General features: G+C 43.0%; 1 protein-coding gene across 2 annotated transcripts in view; it reads left to right on the forward strand.

Moving 5' to 3' along the window:
* The window catches only part of LOC137421405 (uncharacterized), a 243643-nt gene that overhangs the window by 181998 nt on the left and 42387 nt on the right, over positions 1 to 19258 (forward strand). For both annotated transcript variants that reach the window (XM_068107435.2, XM_068107436.2), the window contains 8 exons: positions 4523 to 4567; positions 4853 to 4906; positions 13772 to 13816; positions 14392 to 14445; positions 14719 to 14772; positions 16670 to 16723; positions 17948 to 18055; positions 19003 to 19092. In XM_068107435.2, coding sequence (XP_067963536.2) covers positions 4523 to 4567; positions 4853 to 4906; positions 13772 to 13816; positions 14392 to 14445; positions 14719 to 14772; positions 16670 to 16723; positions 17948 to 18055; positions 19003 to 19092 — 504 coding nt within the window. The remainder of the gene's footprint in view (positions 1 to 4522; positions 4568 to 4852; positions 4907 to 13771; positions 13817 to 14391; positions 14446 to 14718; positions 14773 to 16669; positions 16724 to 17947; positions 18056 to 19002; positions 19093 to 19258) is intronic.

Raw genomic sequence — 19258 nt, forward strand, 5'->3', positions numbered from 1 at the left:
TAATTTGGAATCTGGAATTCAATGTACTCACTCTTGCTGAGGAGAGGGCGGAGCCTGAACTGCGCATGCCCATTTGCCCTAAATTTGCTTCTGACGCATGCCTATTTGCAGAGGAGATGGGCGGAGCTTAAGCAACAAGCAAACTCATATAATTATATATATATATATGTATATATATATATATATATATATATATATATATACAGTATATATATATACATTCACGTGAAAAAGTAAGTACACCGCATGTAAAGTTTTGACTTTTTCAACATATTTCAACATACACCTATTTGATCTTCATTTCAACAATGTTGATAGATAAAGGTGATATAATCTATCTATAATTCCAGTAATCTCTGTGTGTCTGTGTGTGTGTCTGTGTGTTTGTCTGTGACCGCTGTTTCTCGACAACCACGGGTCCGATATACTTGAAACTTGCCAGGTATATTGCTGGGGACCCGAGGATGTGCCTTTTCAAGGTTTCATATTAATCGGACAAGTAGTTACCGAGCTATGGCGATTTCTTTACCAAACTCCGCAAGCCGTTCGCTTTGGACCAAACCATTGCATGTAAATAGAGGGGGGGGGGATTGTCACCGTACTCGCAAGCCGTTCGCTTTGGACCAAACCATTTCATGTAAATAGAGGGGGGGGATTGTCACCGTACTCGCAAGCCGTTCGCTTTGGACCAAACCATTTCATGTAAATAGAGGGGGGGGGGGATTGTCACCGTACTCGCAGGCCATTCGCTTTGGACCAAACCATTTCATGTAAATAGAGGGGGGGGGATATAATTTTAGATATTTATATAGTACGGGCATGCCCTAGTATAACAAATACCATGAAACATTTACATTTTGTAGTGCATTGTAAAATTTAAATGAACATAAATGCAAATTTCGCATGTGGAAAAAGTAAGTACACCCCTACATTTATCACTACTTCAAATACCTAAAATTAGAATCAGGTGCACCAGCTCAGGTGCAAATGATTAGAACATCGTTAGAGAGGATCTTGGAGGAACCTGTCTTATTTAAACCTCAGACATTTCGTTTGGTTTTCTCTTTGTTGTTGAAGTGTGCGGCGTCACCATGCCTAGATCAAAAGAGCTCTCTGAGGCCTTCAGAAAGAAGGTTATAGATGCCTACGAGTCTGGGAAGGGATTTAAAAAGATCTCCAAACAATTTGAAATCAATCATTCGACTGTCCGGAAGATCATCTACAAGTGGAGAAGATTCCAAACAACTGCCAACTTGTTCAGGCCAGGCCGCCCCAGCAAGTTCAGCCCGAGAGCAGACCGCAAGATGCTGAAAGAAGTCTCGAAGAACCCGAAAATGTCATCACGGGACCTACAGGTAGCTCTTGCCACTGTTGATGTCAAAGTGCACGAGTCTACCATTAGAAAGAGGCTGCACAAATTTGATCTACATGGGAGGTGTGCCAGGAGGAAACCTTTGCTGTCCAGAAAGAACATCAGGGCAAGACTAAAGTTTGCCAATGAACATCTAGGCAAAGACCAGCACTTCTGGAACAATGTGCTCTGGACAGATGAGTCAAAGGTAGAGCTATTTGGCCACAGTACCAGAAGACATGTTTGGCGAAAACCAAAGACAGCATTTGACCACAAGAACCTGATACCAACTGCAAAGCATGGTGGTGGAAATATTATGGTTTGGGGCAGCTTTGCTGCATCAGGGCCTGGGCAGCTCACCATCATAGAATCCACTATGAATTCTTCATTGTACCAGAGGGTGCTTGAGGATAATGTGAGGCCATCTGTCGGAAAGTTGAAGCTCAACCGAAGGTGGACCTTGCAACATGACAATGACCCTAAACATACCAGTAAATCTACCAAGGAATGGCTGAAAAGAAAGAAATGGAGGGTTCTGGAATGGCCAAGTCAAAGCCTGGATCTAAATCCCATCGAGATGTTGTGGGGGGATTTGAAACGAGCTGTGCATGCAATTGTGCATGCTGTGCAACAATTTTTTGTTGAATAAATTATTGCAAAGTCAATTTCTCATTGATTTTTGTTCAATTAGATCACCTTTATCTATCGATACTGTTTAAATGAAGATCAAATATTGATATGTCCACATATGTTAAAAAGATTTTTAAAAACATTTCATGGGGTGTACTTACTTTTTCACATGTGAAATTTGCATTTATGTTTATTTAAATTATACAATGGACTACAAAATGTAAATGTTGCATGATATTTGTTATATTATATCACCTTTATCTATGAATATTGTTGAAATGAAGATCAAATAGCTGTATGTTGAAATATGTTGAAAAAGTCAAAACTTTACATGGGGTGGACTCACTTTTTCACGTGACTGTATATTGTTGCGGATTTGTAAACAAACGTCCTGACCTCGGTATTGGAGTAGGGACACCCCTCTGAGCATTTCGTTTCAGGATCTTTGACACCTGACCTTGAGTGATGCCATACTGCCGAGCAATAGCACGCTGTTTCATGCCGGAATTTCGTAAAGCCACCACTAAATGACAAACAGCATTGTCGAATTGATGGACCATCTCCAGCGGGAAGCGGCAATAACTTTTGTAGACGTGCAGCAGTTGTTTTCCACTAATACAGAATGCAACAACCCTTATATACCCGATTGTGAAGCCAATCGTCAAATGTACCTGTCCGTACATTTTGTCACGCCACCTGTGATATAATCCTGTTATTGACTTCTTGCTGCAACAGACAATCAGTGACATGGTTCTTTTAACAAAGAAATCACCGAAGCGTAAAATAAACTCACCAGATTGATATACTGAGTTCAGAAAGTAAACCCAAGTCAAGAAAAAAAAAAAATTCCATATTAAATGCCAAGTCTGTATATATATGTATATATATATGTATATGTGTGTATATACATATGGTATATATTGAAAATAATAATGAAATTCAGAAATATCTAATTTACATAGTATTCAACCCCCTGAGTCAGTACTTTGTAGAAGTGCATTTACCAGCGATTACAGCTTCGAGTCTTCTTGGGTATGTCTGCTTCAGCTTTGCACATCTGGATTTGGGGATATTCTCCCATTCTTCCTTGCAGATTTGTTCAAGCTCTGTCAAGTTGGATGGGGAGTGTCGGTGAACAGCAATCTTCAAGTCTTTCCACAGATTCTCAATGGGATTCAAGTCTGGGCTTTGGCTGGGCCACTCAAGGACTTTCACATTTTTGTCCAGACGCCATTCCAGTGTTGGTTTGGCTGTATGTTTGGGGACATTGTCCTGTTGGAACATAAATCTTCACCGCAGTCTCAAGGTCTTTTGCACTTAAGCAGGTTCTTCACAGAGATTTGCCTGTATTTGGCTCCATTCATTGTTCCCTCTATCCTTACAAGTCTCCAAGTCCCTGTTGCTGAAAGGCATCCCCATAGCATGATGCTGCCACCACAATGCTTCATGGTAGGGATGGTGTTAGATGGGTGATGAGCTGTGATTGGTTTCCACCAGACATAGCATTCAGGCCAAATAGTTCAATTTTCACCTTTTTAGACTACAGAATACTTTGTCTCATACCTTCAGTCTTCCACCTGCCTTTTTGCAAACTCCAGGCGTGCTGTCATATGCCTTTTTCCTGTCATGTGCCTTTTTCTCAGGAGTGGCTTCCGTCTGACCAATCTCCCATAAAGCCGAGATTTGTGAAGTGCTGCAGAGACTGTTGTCCTTCCAGCAGGTTCTTCCATCTCAGCCAAGGAACTCTGTAGTTCTGTCAGAGTGTTCATTGGGTTCTTGGTCACCTCCCTGACCAATACCCTTCTTGCCCGGTTGCTCAGTTTGTTTGGACGGCCATTTCTAGGAATAGTCTGGGTAACTCCATATTCTTTCCCTTTCCTAATGATGGAGCTCACTGTGCTCTTGGGAACTTTCATCACTCTAGAAATTGTGTTATACTCTTCCCCAGATTTATGCCTCCTCACATTTCTGTTTCGGAGTTGTACGGACAGTTCCTTGGACCTCATGGTCGAGTTTCTGCTCTGACGTGCACCGTCAATGTGGGACCTTATATGGAAATGTATTTCGTTCTAAATCATGTCCAATCAATTGAATTGGCCACATGTGGACTCGAATCAAGTTGTCGTGACATCTCAGGGATGATCAAAGGAAACTGGATGCACCTGAACTCAATTTGGAGTGTCATAGCAAAGGGGTTGAATACTTATTGACTCAAGACATTTCAGCTTTTCATTTATAATTAATTTGTAAAAATTTCTAAAAATAAAGAAATAATCCACTTTTCACATTATTTGTATTACATCAGTGACAAAAAAACTCAATTCAATCCATCTTAAATTCAGGCTGTAACACAACAAAATGTGAACACGTCAAGGGGTGTGAATACTTTCTGAAGGCGCTGTGTAATATGAGGTTAACTCACAGGTTAACTGTGCAGTGTTACTTTTATTTGTGTACGTTTTGCAAACCTGCACTCCATTGGTTCATTTTATAGTTCAGTTTGTGTACAGTACAAATTACATTTGATTTTTCTCTGCTTAGGGTCCCCATGGGAAGCCAGGTCGACGGGGACAGAGAGGACCTACGGTAATTTCACATTTTTTGACTTGATCCATTCATTTTAATTTTTTTGTAATTTTTAAAAATTAATTATTTTCCGTCCACCAAAGGCATTTGTTTCAATAATACAATCTCTTTAATATATAGGGCATTTATAATTGATCCCTTATCAGAAGCCAACCACAGATGGCTTCATGAGGCCACAAAGTCAGTTAAAGATCAGGAACGATGCAATGGCAGAACCTGATTCCACCCAACACTCCCCCCGATAAATGCATATTCATCTTATCAAGTTGTATGATTTCCTTCCAGGGGCCTCGGGGTCAGCGTGGTCTTCGGGGGCCGACGGGGAAACCCGGAGAGAAGGTAAGTCATGCAAATGTGTAATTGTCATGATGGAACACGGTGACCGTGATGTCCCCGTCACGTTGGAGTGACATGCTCATTTCCACTTCTGGTATTCCATTAAAGCTAAAACAGGAAAATGTTGAAAGGGACGAAAAAACATTTCGACTTTGAGAATCAAATCAAGTATTTCTTCCACTGTTTTTTTGTTTTACTACTACTACTACCACTACTACCACTACTACCACTATTATTACTACTACTATTACTACTACAACTACTACTACTACTACTACTACTACTACGCCACGCCACGCCATTTTGCTGCTCCTCGAGCCGTGCTATTTTCGACATTTCCATCTCACCCTCTTCCGTTTTCGTTTGTATTTTTGGTTTATTTGGGTTATTTGAACCGAGTTGGTTCATTTTGTTATTTTACTTTGACGTCCCGTTTGAGTTATTAGTTCTTTGTGTTCGGGCCTAGCCGCGGCGTGCGGCCGCACCCGTGTGGGACTAGATTTGCCGCGCCCGATTTGTGGCGTATCACAAACTGTTTGACCTCCTTGTTTTTGCTTAATCACCCTTGACTTTCTGTGCTAAATTTGCATAGTTTTGGCGATTAAGCCGATAAGTTATTTGCTCAACGCGCGTTTGATTATCCTTTTGAGTTAATCTTTAGCATACCGGTCCGGTCGTGCTGAAATAAACAGAAGCTCGTGAACGAGCTCATTGATATTTTTTTTTCCATTTTCATTTGACGGGAAATATACCGTTAATAGTAATCATGCCTCTGGATGGTACGTGGGCAAAAATGGCCGCTACTACCTCTGGTGCAGGTGGGAACCGCCCTGCCCACCCGTTTAAGGCGTTAACAAGGAAGCACGGGGTGAAATGCGAGTTGGGACAAATCACCCAAATAGAGGCCTATGTAAACGCACTCGCTAGTGTGGTTGATCCAGCAACGATAGTTGCAGCCTCGAAAATGTATGGACAAGCTGTGTTCTTTCTTAACTCAGAGGCTGCAGCAAACAAAGTCATTGAGAAAGGGATTAGTGTGGGAGGACTCTTTGTACAAGTCGAGCCACTCTCAAGTCTTGGTACAAGGATAATTATATCTAATATACCTCCTTACGTGCCTGACAATGTCGTGGTGCCTTTCCTGGAACGACTGGGAGTGTTGAGATCACCCATCAAGCCTGTGTCTTTGGGCTGTCATGAGCCCTCCCTACAACATGTCTGGTCTTTTAAAAGACAAGTATCCATTGAATTGGGAAAGGAGGCTGAATGTGAGGGGTCGTTTGTTATTCCTTTTGACGGAAAGAATTACAGGGTGTTTTATATGACAAACGAACCCCGTTGTTTTGTATGCAAAGCGAAGGATCACAGGAGAGCAGACTGCCCCACCATCATTAAAGAGGTTGCAGCTCCTCAACGTCCAGATCAGCATCGAGAGGATCCCAGCGTCACTGTAGGTAACCTAAGAGAGGCGGTTGCTCCTTTGTGCTCGAGGGCAGTGGACCCTCAAGAAAGTTCTATACCAGCTTCTCATCCCAACTCTTCTGCTGCCATAAATCAATGGCAGGCAGTGGGAGCAGGGAAGGCAAAGAGAGCACAGAAGAGGAAATCAGAACCCGCAGAGGATGGGACCACGGAACACCCTGGTACAATTGAGGATGACACGGGAAGTAATGTGTCAAAGGGATTTGTAAAGCCTAGTATTCTGAAGGAGAAAAGAGTGGTAACCCAATCTGAAGAAATGGAAGAAGAAGAAGAAGAGGAAACTATTCATCAAACGACAGGATATGGAGAGTCTTCTCTCTCAGATCCACCCAAAGACAGTTTGAAGAATGAACAGGAAGGGAGACCGTCAGGTAGTAAACCCAGCACGGAAAAGACAAACAACCTAGAGGTATCTGACTTGACAGGGCCAAACGATACTGTGATGTTGGCTCCTGAGAAAATGCATCCAATAATAACAACTGCAACGAAGCTTCAAAATAAACCAGGGATTGAAACATCTACAAGAGCAGTTCTGAACCGAAGGATTAACACCGAAGTTTCAAAGGATTCTGAAGTAGCATTCATCGGAGGGACAGACAGAGAGAGGGAACCAGACACACAAGCATCAATAAAGTTGCTGGCACTGACCGACATCTCAGGTGATGTCACTTCACTCACTGTTGGCGCAGAAAGGGGAATAGTTGAGCACATCTCTATTTTACGACCCCAAAAGGTTGGATCTCCTATACCAACTGAGGAGGAGGCATCCATTCCCACAGGTGTAGCAACGTCCGCCGCATCAGAGCGAAAGGAGCGTTCCTCTGCGCCAGAAGATTATGCCAAGTCAGCCTTGAGAGACGACATGGCAGAAGACTTGACACATTGTACAAGTACACCAAAGGAGAAGGATCTTGAACCTCCAGACAGCGATGATGAGGAAAGTATTGGTGATGGGGAAGACTATCAAGGGTCACTGACTGGTTTAGAGACAGACCTACCGGCAGGACGCCATTCCTGCATTCCCAGCCAGGAGATACTCGAGTTCCTGGAACAAAGCTTGCATAGCAGGAAGAAAGTGGAAAATGCGCTGAAACGGTGGAAAGATTATGACTTGCTAGTGCATTCCTTGTATGCACTAAGGAGAGGGGGACATAAAACAAGGACTTCAGGCTCGGCCGAACAAGCCCGAGTCAGGAAGTTTCTAGCAAAGTTGTTGAGTTACGGGCCTGAATATAAATTCGTTAAGGAGGATGAATTTCACAGAAACAAAACTCTCAATACAATAATGACATCAAACTTACGAATAGGATCATTGAATGTCAATGGCTGTAAGGATGCATTCCGTGTGCACCAGGTATTGTCATTCTGTGTGAAGGAAAAACTTGAAGTAACCTTTTTGCAGGAAACCCACACGACCCCAGAGGCTGCATCCCGATGGGAAAACCAATGGGAAGGCTTGGCCTTTTTCAGTCACCTAACGGACACATCTTGTGGAGTGGCTACCCTCTTTTCACCAAAGAGGAAACCTGAAATACTTGTCGTAAAGGAAGCCAGTGTGGGGCGGTTGCTACATATAAAAGCAAAGTTTGAAGAATTTGTTGTCAATTTCGTCAACATTTATGCACCTTGTGTAGGAGTTGCAAGGGGGATTTTCTTCAACCGGTTGCAGAGATTCATGCTCACCTTGCCTGGTGAAGAGTGTGTAATTCTTGGAGGAGACTTTAATTGCACTCTAAACCCCTCCCTTGATCGAATAGGTCAGGAGCCGCATAATCCCTCTGTAAGAATATTACAACAAACCATAACACTGTTAAACTTGAGGGATACTTGGCACATACAACACCCCACAGACAGAACATTCACGTATACGAGTATCAGAGGTGGTCATATATCACAATCCCGGCTCGATAGAATTTACGTGTCTCACCGTTGGTGTAAGAGTGTCAGTGACTCCGGCATAAAAGTTGCCCATTTCACAGATCACAACTTGGCCTGGATTAAGTTTTCCCTGGCGGAAACAAGGCGAGGCCCTGGCTTGTGGCACCTGAACAATGCTTTAAGTCAGGATGAAGCCTTTTTGTCAATCTTTTTGAATTTTTGGCAAGCCTGGAGGAATAAAAAAAGGAGATTTTTGCTCACTTGGATTCTGGTGGGATGTAGGCAAGGTACGATTGAAATTGCTGTGTCAGGAATACTCGTATGGATCGAGCAAAACACTTGGGTTAGGGATCAAAAGACTGGAAGAGGAACTGCTGCACCTTGAGAAGCACCTGGCCACACTTACCTCTACTGAACTGCAGGCATACCAAGAAAAAAAGAGCACCCTTAAAGCATGTAGTCGTGTGAAGGCACGAGGGGCATATGTGCACTCTCGTTTGCAGTTTATTTCTGAGGATGAATATGTCCTGAATTATCTCAAAGGGGTGGAAAAACGCAAAGGTCAATTCAGGGCTATAGCGAGTGTTCTCGCAGAAGATGGTCTCTTGCTCAATGGCTCTGAGGGTGTTCAAAAACGAATTAGAGCCTTTTACGCTCAGCTGTATTCGGGTAAGAGCACAGATGCAGGTGCAGGTGGCACTTTGTGGAGTAGTCTTCCTGAAGCCTCTGTAGAAGACCGGGAGCAGCTGGAGACTCCATTATCTCTGGAAGAATTGAAAACCGCCCTGCACAGCCTATCAAGAGATAAAGCCCCTGGCATGGATGGCTTATCATGTGAATTCTATATAAAAGTATGGGACTTGGTTGGACCTGATTACCTAAGCGTAGCTCAGGAAGCATGTGATACAGGTATAATGCCCCTTTCTTGGCGTCGAGCGATGCTGGTCTTGATTCCCAAGGAGGGTGACTTGAGAGACTTGAAGAATTACCGCCCTGTGTCTCTGCTGTGTGTGGATTATAAGGTCATGGCTAAAATGTTGTCACTCCGTCTTGGACCAGTCCTGACAAAATTAGTCAGCCCGGACCAATCTTATGCCATTCCAGGCAGGACAATACATGACAACATATCCCTTGTCAGAGACCTGATACAGTATGCGGACATGACTCAGACTCAAGTCGGATTTCTTTCCTTGTATCAGGAGAAAGCCTTTGACCAGATGAACCATGAGTATCTGTTTGAAACCTTGCTAACATTTGGGTTGGGGAGGAGATTTGTAGGCATGATTCAGACGTTGTACATGTCGGCAGAATGCCTAGTCAAAGTCAACGGTTTCTTGCTCGCGCCCTTTCCATTTAAGAGAGGAATAAGACAAGGATGTCCCCTGTCTGGCCAATTATATTCCCTATGTATCGAACCCTTCCTTTGTTTGATGAGAAGAAGGCTAACTGGCATTGTGGTGCCACACAACAGGGTCAACCTCAAACTTTCTGCATATGCAGATGATGTTCTCGTGTTTGCCAGTAATGCAAGGGATATGCAAATAGTTTATGATTGTCAGCAGGTCTATTCAGCAGCATCGTCTGCTACAATCAATTGGAGGAAAAGCTCGGGGCTTCTAATTGGACAAATGCAGGTAAAGGAGTTACCAACACTTTTTCAGAAATTGACCTGGAGTCGCAATGAGCTCAAATATTTGGGGGTGCACTTATCCACTTCCCATGGGTCCTCACCACTCATTAACTGGAACACTTTAGGGGACAAGATCGAAGCAAAGTTGAGAGACTGGAGTGGGCTACTAAAAGTCCTGTCTCTGAGGGGAAAAACACTCCTTATTAAACAGTTTATAATTCCGAAGTTAGTATTCAGGCTCTCTTGCATAAGCACTCCAGAGGAGTTTCTGGTTAAGATGCAGAGGAAGCTACTGGACTACTTTTGGAATGGTAAACACTGGGTTTCCCTGGGCATTCTGAGCTTGCCTTTTTCAGAAGGTGGACAGTCTTTTCCCTGCCTTCGAAGCCACTACCACGCATCCAGGCTGAAGACCATACAACGTTACCTACATGTGAACCCTGCACCGCAATGGTGCTCACTGGCATCATACTTCTTCAGCAAAGTGCTCAATCTTGGGTACAAAAGGAATCTTTTCATCATTACATCTCGGAGCCTGTCTAGTGCTACATTGCCTCCTTTTTATCAAGAAATGCTGAAGGCTTGGAATGAAGTCGACGTACAAAGAACAGTTCCTTATCCAGGCAAGGACCTGTTAGAAGAACCGCTCATTCTCAACCCTCTTCTACAGGGCCCAACTCTGGCTTCCTTTTCAGTAAGAAGGAGCCTCTTAGCTGGTAGCATATCCACAGTGGGAGACCTTCTGAACGATGGTAAGAGAACGCTTTTACCCAAGGAACTCGCAGCGAAAATGGGCCTGAGGACAATCAGGATCCCCTCCAGGATACTTGAAGAGGTCAAAAGCTCCTTGCCTCCCGATTGTCTGGAATATCTAGAGAATCCCAAAGAGGGTGATGGATCTGGACAGATGTCCATCGGTAACTCCATGGATTTTAAAATCCGACCACGATGTTGCGAGCTCTCTCAGCCAATACCTGCAAACAATATGAGTAAGACCCCTGGCACAGTGGAAATGTCGTTCTGTGGGCTATCAAGGAAAAATATATACCTGCTAGTGATCCACTCGCTCCTTTATATAGCTCTTGCAACCCGACTGGATACTCCCTGGCGTGAGATTCTTCCACTTCCGTTCATCCACGTTGGGATTCACTCTATCTCTACCCAACGCCTAGAATGATGGCAGACTTAAGTTGGAGGTTGCTACATGGTGCACTGAGCTCTGGATCTATGATGCGGCACTTCACTAACGTCTCAGAGGATTGCTGCTTTTGTGGTGAAAGGGAAACTATATTTCACATATACCTTCAATGCCACCGTCTTGAACCAGTGTTCTTACTGATGAAAAATCTTCTCTTGCGCTTCTGGCTTCACTTCTCTCCAACACTTTTTTATCATCGGGCACCCGGTAAAGAAACTAAGCAAGTCACGAGATCTCCTTGTTAACTTTATTTTAGCCTGTGCAAAAATGGCAATATATAAAACCAGGAAGGCAAAAATTGAGAAAGATGTGGTGGAACACAGTTCTGTATGTCTGAAGGGCTTAATACGCTCACGCATTATTTCGGAGTACAAGGCGGCAGAATATAGTAACACTGTTCAAAAGTTTAAGGAAACCTGGACTATAAATGATGCACTTTGTACGGTCTCCCCACAAGATATTTTGCTCTTATTTGTATAAATGTGTTATTTGGCATTCTTTTGGGTGTTCTTTGGCGTTCTTTTTTTTTTTTGGTGTTCTTTGGCGTTCTTTTACCTTCCCCTTATCTGTCTTGGTAGTGCTTTCCCTTCAAAATGCTCTACCTTGGCTACTGTAGTTCAAACCATGGACTTGCAGAGATGAGGAATTGAGCGACATTAAACTGGGAACATATGTTTGCCTGAGCTTGCATGAGCTCTGAACGCAAATCTCTGTAACCTTTCCAACAAAAGCACTACTACTACTACTACTACTACTACTACTACTACTACTACTACTACTACTACCACTATTACTACTACTACTATTACTACTACAACTACAACTACTACTACCACTACTACCACTTTTACTACTACTACTACTACTACCACTACTACAACTACAACTACAACGACTACCATACAACTACAACTACTACTACTACTACTACTACAACAACTACTACTACTACTACTACTACTACTACTATTACTATTACTACTACAACTACAACTACTACTACTACTACTACTACTACTACTACTACTACTACCACTACTACTACAACTACAACGACTACCACCACTACTACCACTACTACTACTGCTACTACTACCACGACTACTGCTACTACTACCACTACTACTACTACTACTACTACTACTACAACTATAACTACAACGACTACCACTATTACTACTACTACTATTACTACTACAACTACAACTACTACAACTACTACTACTACAACAACTACAACTACTACTACTAATACTATTACTACTACAACTACAACTACTACTACTACTACTACTACCACTATTACTACTACTACTATTACTACTACAACTACAACTACTACAACTACTACTACTACTACAACTACTCCTACTACTACTACTACTACTACTACTACTACTCCTACTACTGGATGCATATTGAACTGGGATTCAATTCCCACTTTGGCCCACTCATTTGTACTCTTGTCGAGGCGCTGCTGGAGCCTCTCGTACAATGTCCCTGCACATCCAAGCATGAATTCTGAATTTGATTAGGGTCCCGGCACACGTTGACCGATTGTTTTCAGAATGGTCCGGCAGCTAAGCTAAATATAGCATAACAATTGTGCATTTTGTGAGGAAAGCACCAAATTTGGCACACTAGTAGACTATCATATTATGAAAAGATCTGGATATTGGGCCATCGCAGATTCAGAGATTTGATTTTTGCAAGATTTGCAGATTTTGCAAGCTGAGATTGCAACGCCAGGGACGGCCGACTCCTTCCTACGAGCTGCCCACGTCACCCGCACAAGAAGAGCTCATCAAATCACTGCAGCGGCACTGCACATCCTGCAACACCGTGCGTATGAACGCCACTGTATGACATATGCTGATGATGCAGAAGACCTGCCTGAGTTCGAAGACTGGTGTCACCAGAGAGGAGAAGACATTCCCAACTTTCAGTACTGGGAAACTGTGCTGGAACTAGAGATGTTAGTACTGGTCTACGTGCGTTCTCTGCGGCAGGCTTCATTCACGACGTACCTCGATGCCCTGACGGAACTGGTCCCATGGTTCCATGCCTTAGACCACACACACTATGCCAGGTGGGTCCCTGTTCACCTGAGGGACACGGTTGCACTCCCAATGAAGCACCCAGATGTAGCCAGAGAATTCAGGGCTGGCAACTTCACTGTACAGAAGACGAAGAAGGTGTTCTCTTCGATCCCAATCGAATCGAAATCTTGCAAAAATCAAATCTCTGAATCTGAGATGGCCCAATATCCAGATCTTTTCATAATATGATAGTCTACTAGTGTACCAAATTTGGTGCTTGTATCACAAAATGCACAATTGTTATGCTAAGTTGCCCCACTACAAGGACACAATGAATCTTTAACAATTACTGGCAGACAGGACATCCGGCTTAACATCCCAATGGAGGGCTATGACAATTTACGGACTGATTAGAAATCGAGCCCAGACCGGACGACCTCTGACCTATCCTTTCCGCTCCACCTGGTACTTGGTCATTGTTTTCCTCTTCTTGGAATTCTTCTTGACTCTTTTTCAATTTGCACTCTTCAGTTTGTATTTGTCCATAAATTGCTGCACCCCAGAATCTATTTTCCCAAAACGATCTTGCGTTAACAGAGACATCTTCTCCATGCCTCTTCTGCCCGCACACCCTCCTACAGGGCAACTCCGGAAGTGGAGGAGCACCAGGAATGCAAGGAGAGAGAGTGAGTTGTCCTCTTTTTAAACTTCCAAACTGAAGTTGTTGTGCTAAAAAATGAATACAAGATGGAGGTTCTTCTTTCCTCCTCTCTCCTCCCTCTCACTCTCCTCTTTTTCCTGTTCGTTCTCTCCCTTGCTCCTTGTGTCCACCTGTGGCCCCATCTTCACTCCTTTGCCATTTTACCCTCTGTCTCGTCTCTCTTCAATGAACCCAGATGTTCGTAAACAAAAAAACATGATAAATATCAAACCAAACAAATTGTGACATTAGAATTGCAATGGCAGCAAAACGTCATCGTTTTTACAAGTCTTCGATAACAAACGACCACCGACGAGACTGTATAATGATGGGGAAACAATACCGGGAATACCGGGTACATCAGGACTGGGAGAAACAGGATGAGGGCAACAGAAATCTATGTAGGCCTCAGCAACAATAACTTGTCATGTGTAGTCGAGAGATGAACGGATGGTCTACGTAGTATAGAATATGACGTCATACAAGCTTCCATTTCCCATAAGCATTCTGGGTAATCTTAATATTAACCATTGCAATGTCTTCCTGTCTCGTCACCCACAGGGACCAGTCGGGGCTCAGGGACCTGTGGGACCCAATGGTCCAATGGGACCACCTGTGAGTCATTTATTCATTCATTTACAAAACGATTTGATTGGTTCATATAATATATGCAGTTCCTTCTGTCATCATTTTTTATTGAATGACTGCGTCCTTCAACCCTCTTGATTCTTTCTTTCACTCACTCATTCTCATCCCTTCGTTTTTTATTGGCACTCTCTCCTCATCTTCATTCCTCGCCCTCATTATTTTTCCCTTTTTAATCAATTCACGATAATTCCATTCATCGGTTTCACTCAATCTTGACATTAACACTCCTTTCTTCCCAAGGGCCTTGCAGGAAAGGATGGACTGCCTGGTCACCCAGGGCAACGGGGAGAGACAGTAAGTTAATGTGTCTGTGATTGTTTTTTATTTACAAGGATTTCTTGTTCAGGTGTAAAATATTTGTAGGTAATTTCACCATCGTTCTGATTTGGCCTGTGTTTTGGAAGTGTGACGTCACGTGGAGGGGAGAGATTGTCCTATGTATGATTTTACCATTCTTCGATTGTTTTACTCATCCTGTGATATTAGCTCCTGCTCCACACTGTGATCCACCATGCTGGATGTGATGTCTCATCCATGTGATGATCTGTTTATCCCAAATCCATGACTCCTGCTCCACACTGTGATCCACCATGCTGGATGTGATATCTCATCCATGTGATGATCTGTTTATCCCAAATCCATGACTCCTGCTCCACACTGTGATCCACCATGCTGGATGTGATGTCTCATCCATGTGATGATCTGTTTATCCCAAACCCATGACTCCTGCTCCACACTGTGATCCACCATGCTGGATGTGATGTCTCATCCATGTGATGCTCTGTTTATCCCAATCCCATGACTCCTGCTCCATACTATGATCCACCATGCTGGATGTGATGTGTCTCATCCATGTGATGCTCTGTTTATCCCAATCCCATGAATCCTGCTCCACACTGTGATCCACCATGCTGGATGTGATGTCTCATCCATGTGATGCTCTGTTTATCCCAATCCCATGACTCGTGCTCCACACTGTGATCCATCATACTGGATGTGATGTCTCATCCATGTGATGCTCTGTTTATCCCAATCCCATGACTCGTGCTCCATACTGTGATCCACCGTGCTGGATGTGATGGCTCATCCATGTGATGATCTGTTTATCCCAATCCCATGACTCGTGCTCCATACTGTGATCCACCGTGCTGGATGTGATGTCTCATTCATGTGATGATCTGTTTATCCCAATCCCATGACTCATGCTCCATACTGTGATCCACCGTGCTGGATGTGATGTTTCATCCATGTGATGATCTGTTTATCCCAAATCCATGACTCATGCTCCACACTGTGATCCACCATACTGGATGTGATGTCTCATCCATGTGATGCTCTGTTTATCCCAATCCCATGACTCGTGCTCCATACTGTGATCCACCATGCTGGATGTGATGTGTCTCATCCATGTGATGATCTGTTTATCCCAATCCCATGACTCATGCTCCATACTGTGATCCACCATACTGGATGTGATGTGTCTCATTCATGTGATGATCTGTTCATCCCAATCCCATGACTCGTGCTCCACACTGTGATCCACCATGCTGGATGTGATGTCTCATCCATGTGATGCTCTGTTTATCCCAATCCCATGACTCCTGCTCCATACTGTGATCCACCATGCTGGATGTGATGTGTCTCATCCATGTGATGATCTGTTTATCCCAAATCCATGACTCATGCTCCATACTGTGATCCACCATGCTGGATGTGATGTGTCTCATTCATGTGATGATCTGTTTATCCCAATCCCATGACTCGTGCTCCACACTGTGATCCACCGTGCTGGATGTGATGTCTCATCCATGTGATTTATCTGTTTATCCCAATCCCATGACTCGTGCTCCACACTGTGATCCACCATGCTGGATGTGATGTCTCATCCATGTGATTATCTGTTTATCCTAATCCCATGACTCGTGTGCTTTTCAGATAAAGTGTAAACTCTGAAGAAAGCATTTTGCTGTTTTCAGCCTCTTTATCTTTTGAAACACTTTTGTTCAGTTTTCGATGTTTTACATGACTCATTCTACATTGTGAGTCTATTGCAACTGCCATGAACTACTTGTGATTTCTGTGTTTTTTATTTCTGTATTTTCTGTGATTTTTGTGTTGTGTCTTACAGAATAAATGATAGTTTGATCAATATTATTAACGGATGAGGTGATCCTCTGTTTCACTCTGGCAGGGATTCCAAGGAAAAACTGGAAAACCTGGACCAACTGGGGTTGTGGGACCACAGGTGTGTGGACCATTGGTCTAATCCTGAGTTTTATTCATGAAATAAATGGTTGTGGAGAAGGGGAGGATGGGACGGAGAGCCATTGTTCAGTTTTAAACGGAGGGTGATGATGAGTAATCGTGATCATGTCCAACCACGCGGAACATTGTCCAAATTAGAATCCTGAAATTTTTATGCCTCCGCCGACAAAGTCGCCGGAGGCATTATGGTTTTGGGTTGTCCGTCTGTCTGTCCGTCCGTACGGGCTAAACCTCGTTTTTTCTCAGCAACCATATGTCCGATTGAGACGAAACTTTCAGGGTAGGAGTGACACCCTGCAGAATGTTTTATGATAATTGTGACGTCATAGGTCACTTGGTATGGCGGCCATCTTGAATTAAAAGCAAATAATGAAAAAATTATTTCTCGGAAACCGCTGAATGGAAAAATTTGAAACTTGGCACATTGTCAAGTACTCCCAATGGGGAACAAAAGCATGATAATGATGACATCATAGGTGAAGTGGTATACCAGCCAAAAATGTTTTAATCGAATTCCTTATCCTAAAAATCTGAAATGGCATGCACATGGTCTATGACCCATTTGTATTGAAATATTAAATTTATGATATCATACGTCACATGGTTTGGCAGCCATATTGGATTGAAGGGGAATATTAAATAATTATATCTCTGAAACCGCTCACCCTATCGATGCAAAATTTTACAAATATCATCCAACAGCACTGTTGCATATAGTTTGAAAATGATGATGTCATAGGTCACGTGGTTTGGCAAGCCATCTTGGATAGTAAAACGAACCTTATCCGATCAACACAAAACTTCACAAACGTGATCCCCTACCCATACATATGCAGAGTGATGGCATCTACCCATTGTGGGACTATACGGATTGCGGAGGCATATTGGCAACACAGTCGCATTGTTCTAGTTATTTATTTTTCCATTGAGTAAATAAGTAGATTTTTAAAATCAATTTTGAGTTAACCAACATCAAATTGACTGAGTTAAATTTCATTTTATTCTAGTTTGAAACTGTGACAAACCTTAACAAACATACAATTATATCATGTTCACCGTTGAGTGGAGATGTCTCGTCTTTTTAGTTTACTTTATAAAGAATAATTTTGGAACAAAATTAGTTTTCTTAGAACTTTTCTTTGATGAACATAATTAGAATTTTGGAACGCCCTTTATTTTCTTCTTCCTCTTATTCTCATCATAGGGAGCTACAGGAGCAACAGGGGCTCCTGGGGAACGTGGACATCCTGGTCCACCTGGGCCACCTGGCGAGCAAGGACTTCCAGGAATAGCTGGGAAGGAGGGAGCCAAGGTAAGGAATAAAATAGGGTGAGTTGGGACACCGTCAACGTGCATTACTGAGATGACTAGAAGGGGGTAAAAATACAGGTGGTAAAAAGGTTAATTGGGGAAAGTGAGAATTGGTAAGCACAGTGTGAATGATTTCATTGGGTTTGTTTTTACTGCTTTATTATCAAACTAGTGAACAACCCATCCTTATGGACAGGACGATTCCCCCAGAATTGGTGTGCAGTAGTATAATATGACTTGTAGTACCCCCTCTCACCAGGAGCGGCGCTATGCCATACACATTTACATCGAGAGAACTTTGGATTCTCCCCGACCCTGAATCCCCAGGACTACAATTATTTTTTACACTTTTAAAACCTTCACATGCACATCCCGAGTACAACCACGAGTTGTGCACTCATTCCATCCAGCGGTTCAGGAGTGCATAGAAGTCAAACAAACAGGCACTTCTCAAATTATAATATGATGATCATTAAAACTTGATTTCACTTGATAGGTGGTGTGAGTCCGTAGGATTTTCACCTGAGAGATGGTGTGAGCCTGAAGGACGTTCACCAGGAAGGTGGTGTGACTCCAAAGGACTTTCACATGGGAGGTGGTCTGAGTCCATAGGAGCACTGCCTGATCCCACATCCCAATATACACTTTATAGCGGACTTTTTGCCTTAAAATGTCCGTCAAGGCCGACGTTTAAAACCTTGCCCAGATTGTGAAATACGTTCATCCAAAATTTGGGGCCTCTCGGTGCTACGGTTCGGCCGTGAAAGCGTAACAAACAAACAAACAAACAAACAAACATGAATTGAGTTTTATGTATTAGATGAAATGTATCCTTTTATCAATGCTGTCTCACTTTGTCTGTAAATAGTTGTCTTTTCAAATTACCTATCAGAACTCTATTTTGCTTTACCTTCCCTATGCCCCTCCCATTAATTTTATTCACCTTAGGGAGACTTTGGACCAATGGGCATACCTGGGAGGGAGGGGCCAGGAGGAATTACTGGATTTCAAGGAGAACGGGGTCTTCCTGGACCCACAGTATGTTCTCATCCACGTTGAACGCACTCACCATCACCGACATTGTTGACTTCAGCTTCTCTTTCCAACCATTCTTCTCAATGATCTCCTTTACCTGTCATATCCCTAAAATCTCCATCACGTAAACTTTATACATCGCTGTTTTTACTCCATATATTCACTTCTT

The sequence above is a fragment of the Myxine glutinosa genome, chromosome 2 (assembly GCF_964187855.1).
Source record: "Myxine glutinosa chromosome 2, kmMyxGlut1.1, whole genome shotgun sequence".
Lineage (NCBI taxonomy): Eukaryota > Metazoa > Chordata > Myxini > Myxiniformes > Myxinidae > Myxine > Myxine glutinosa.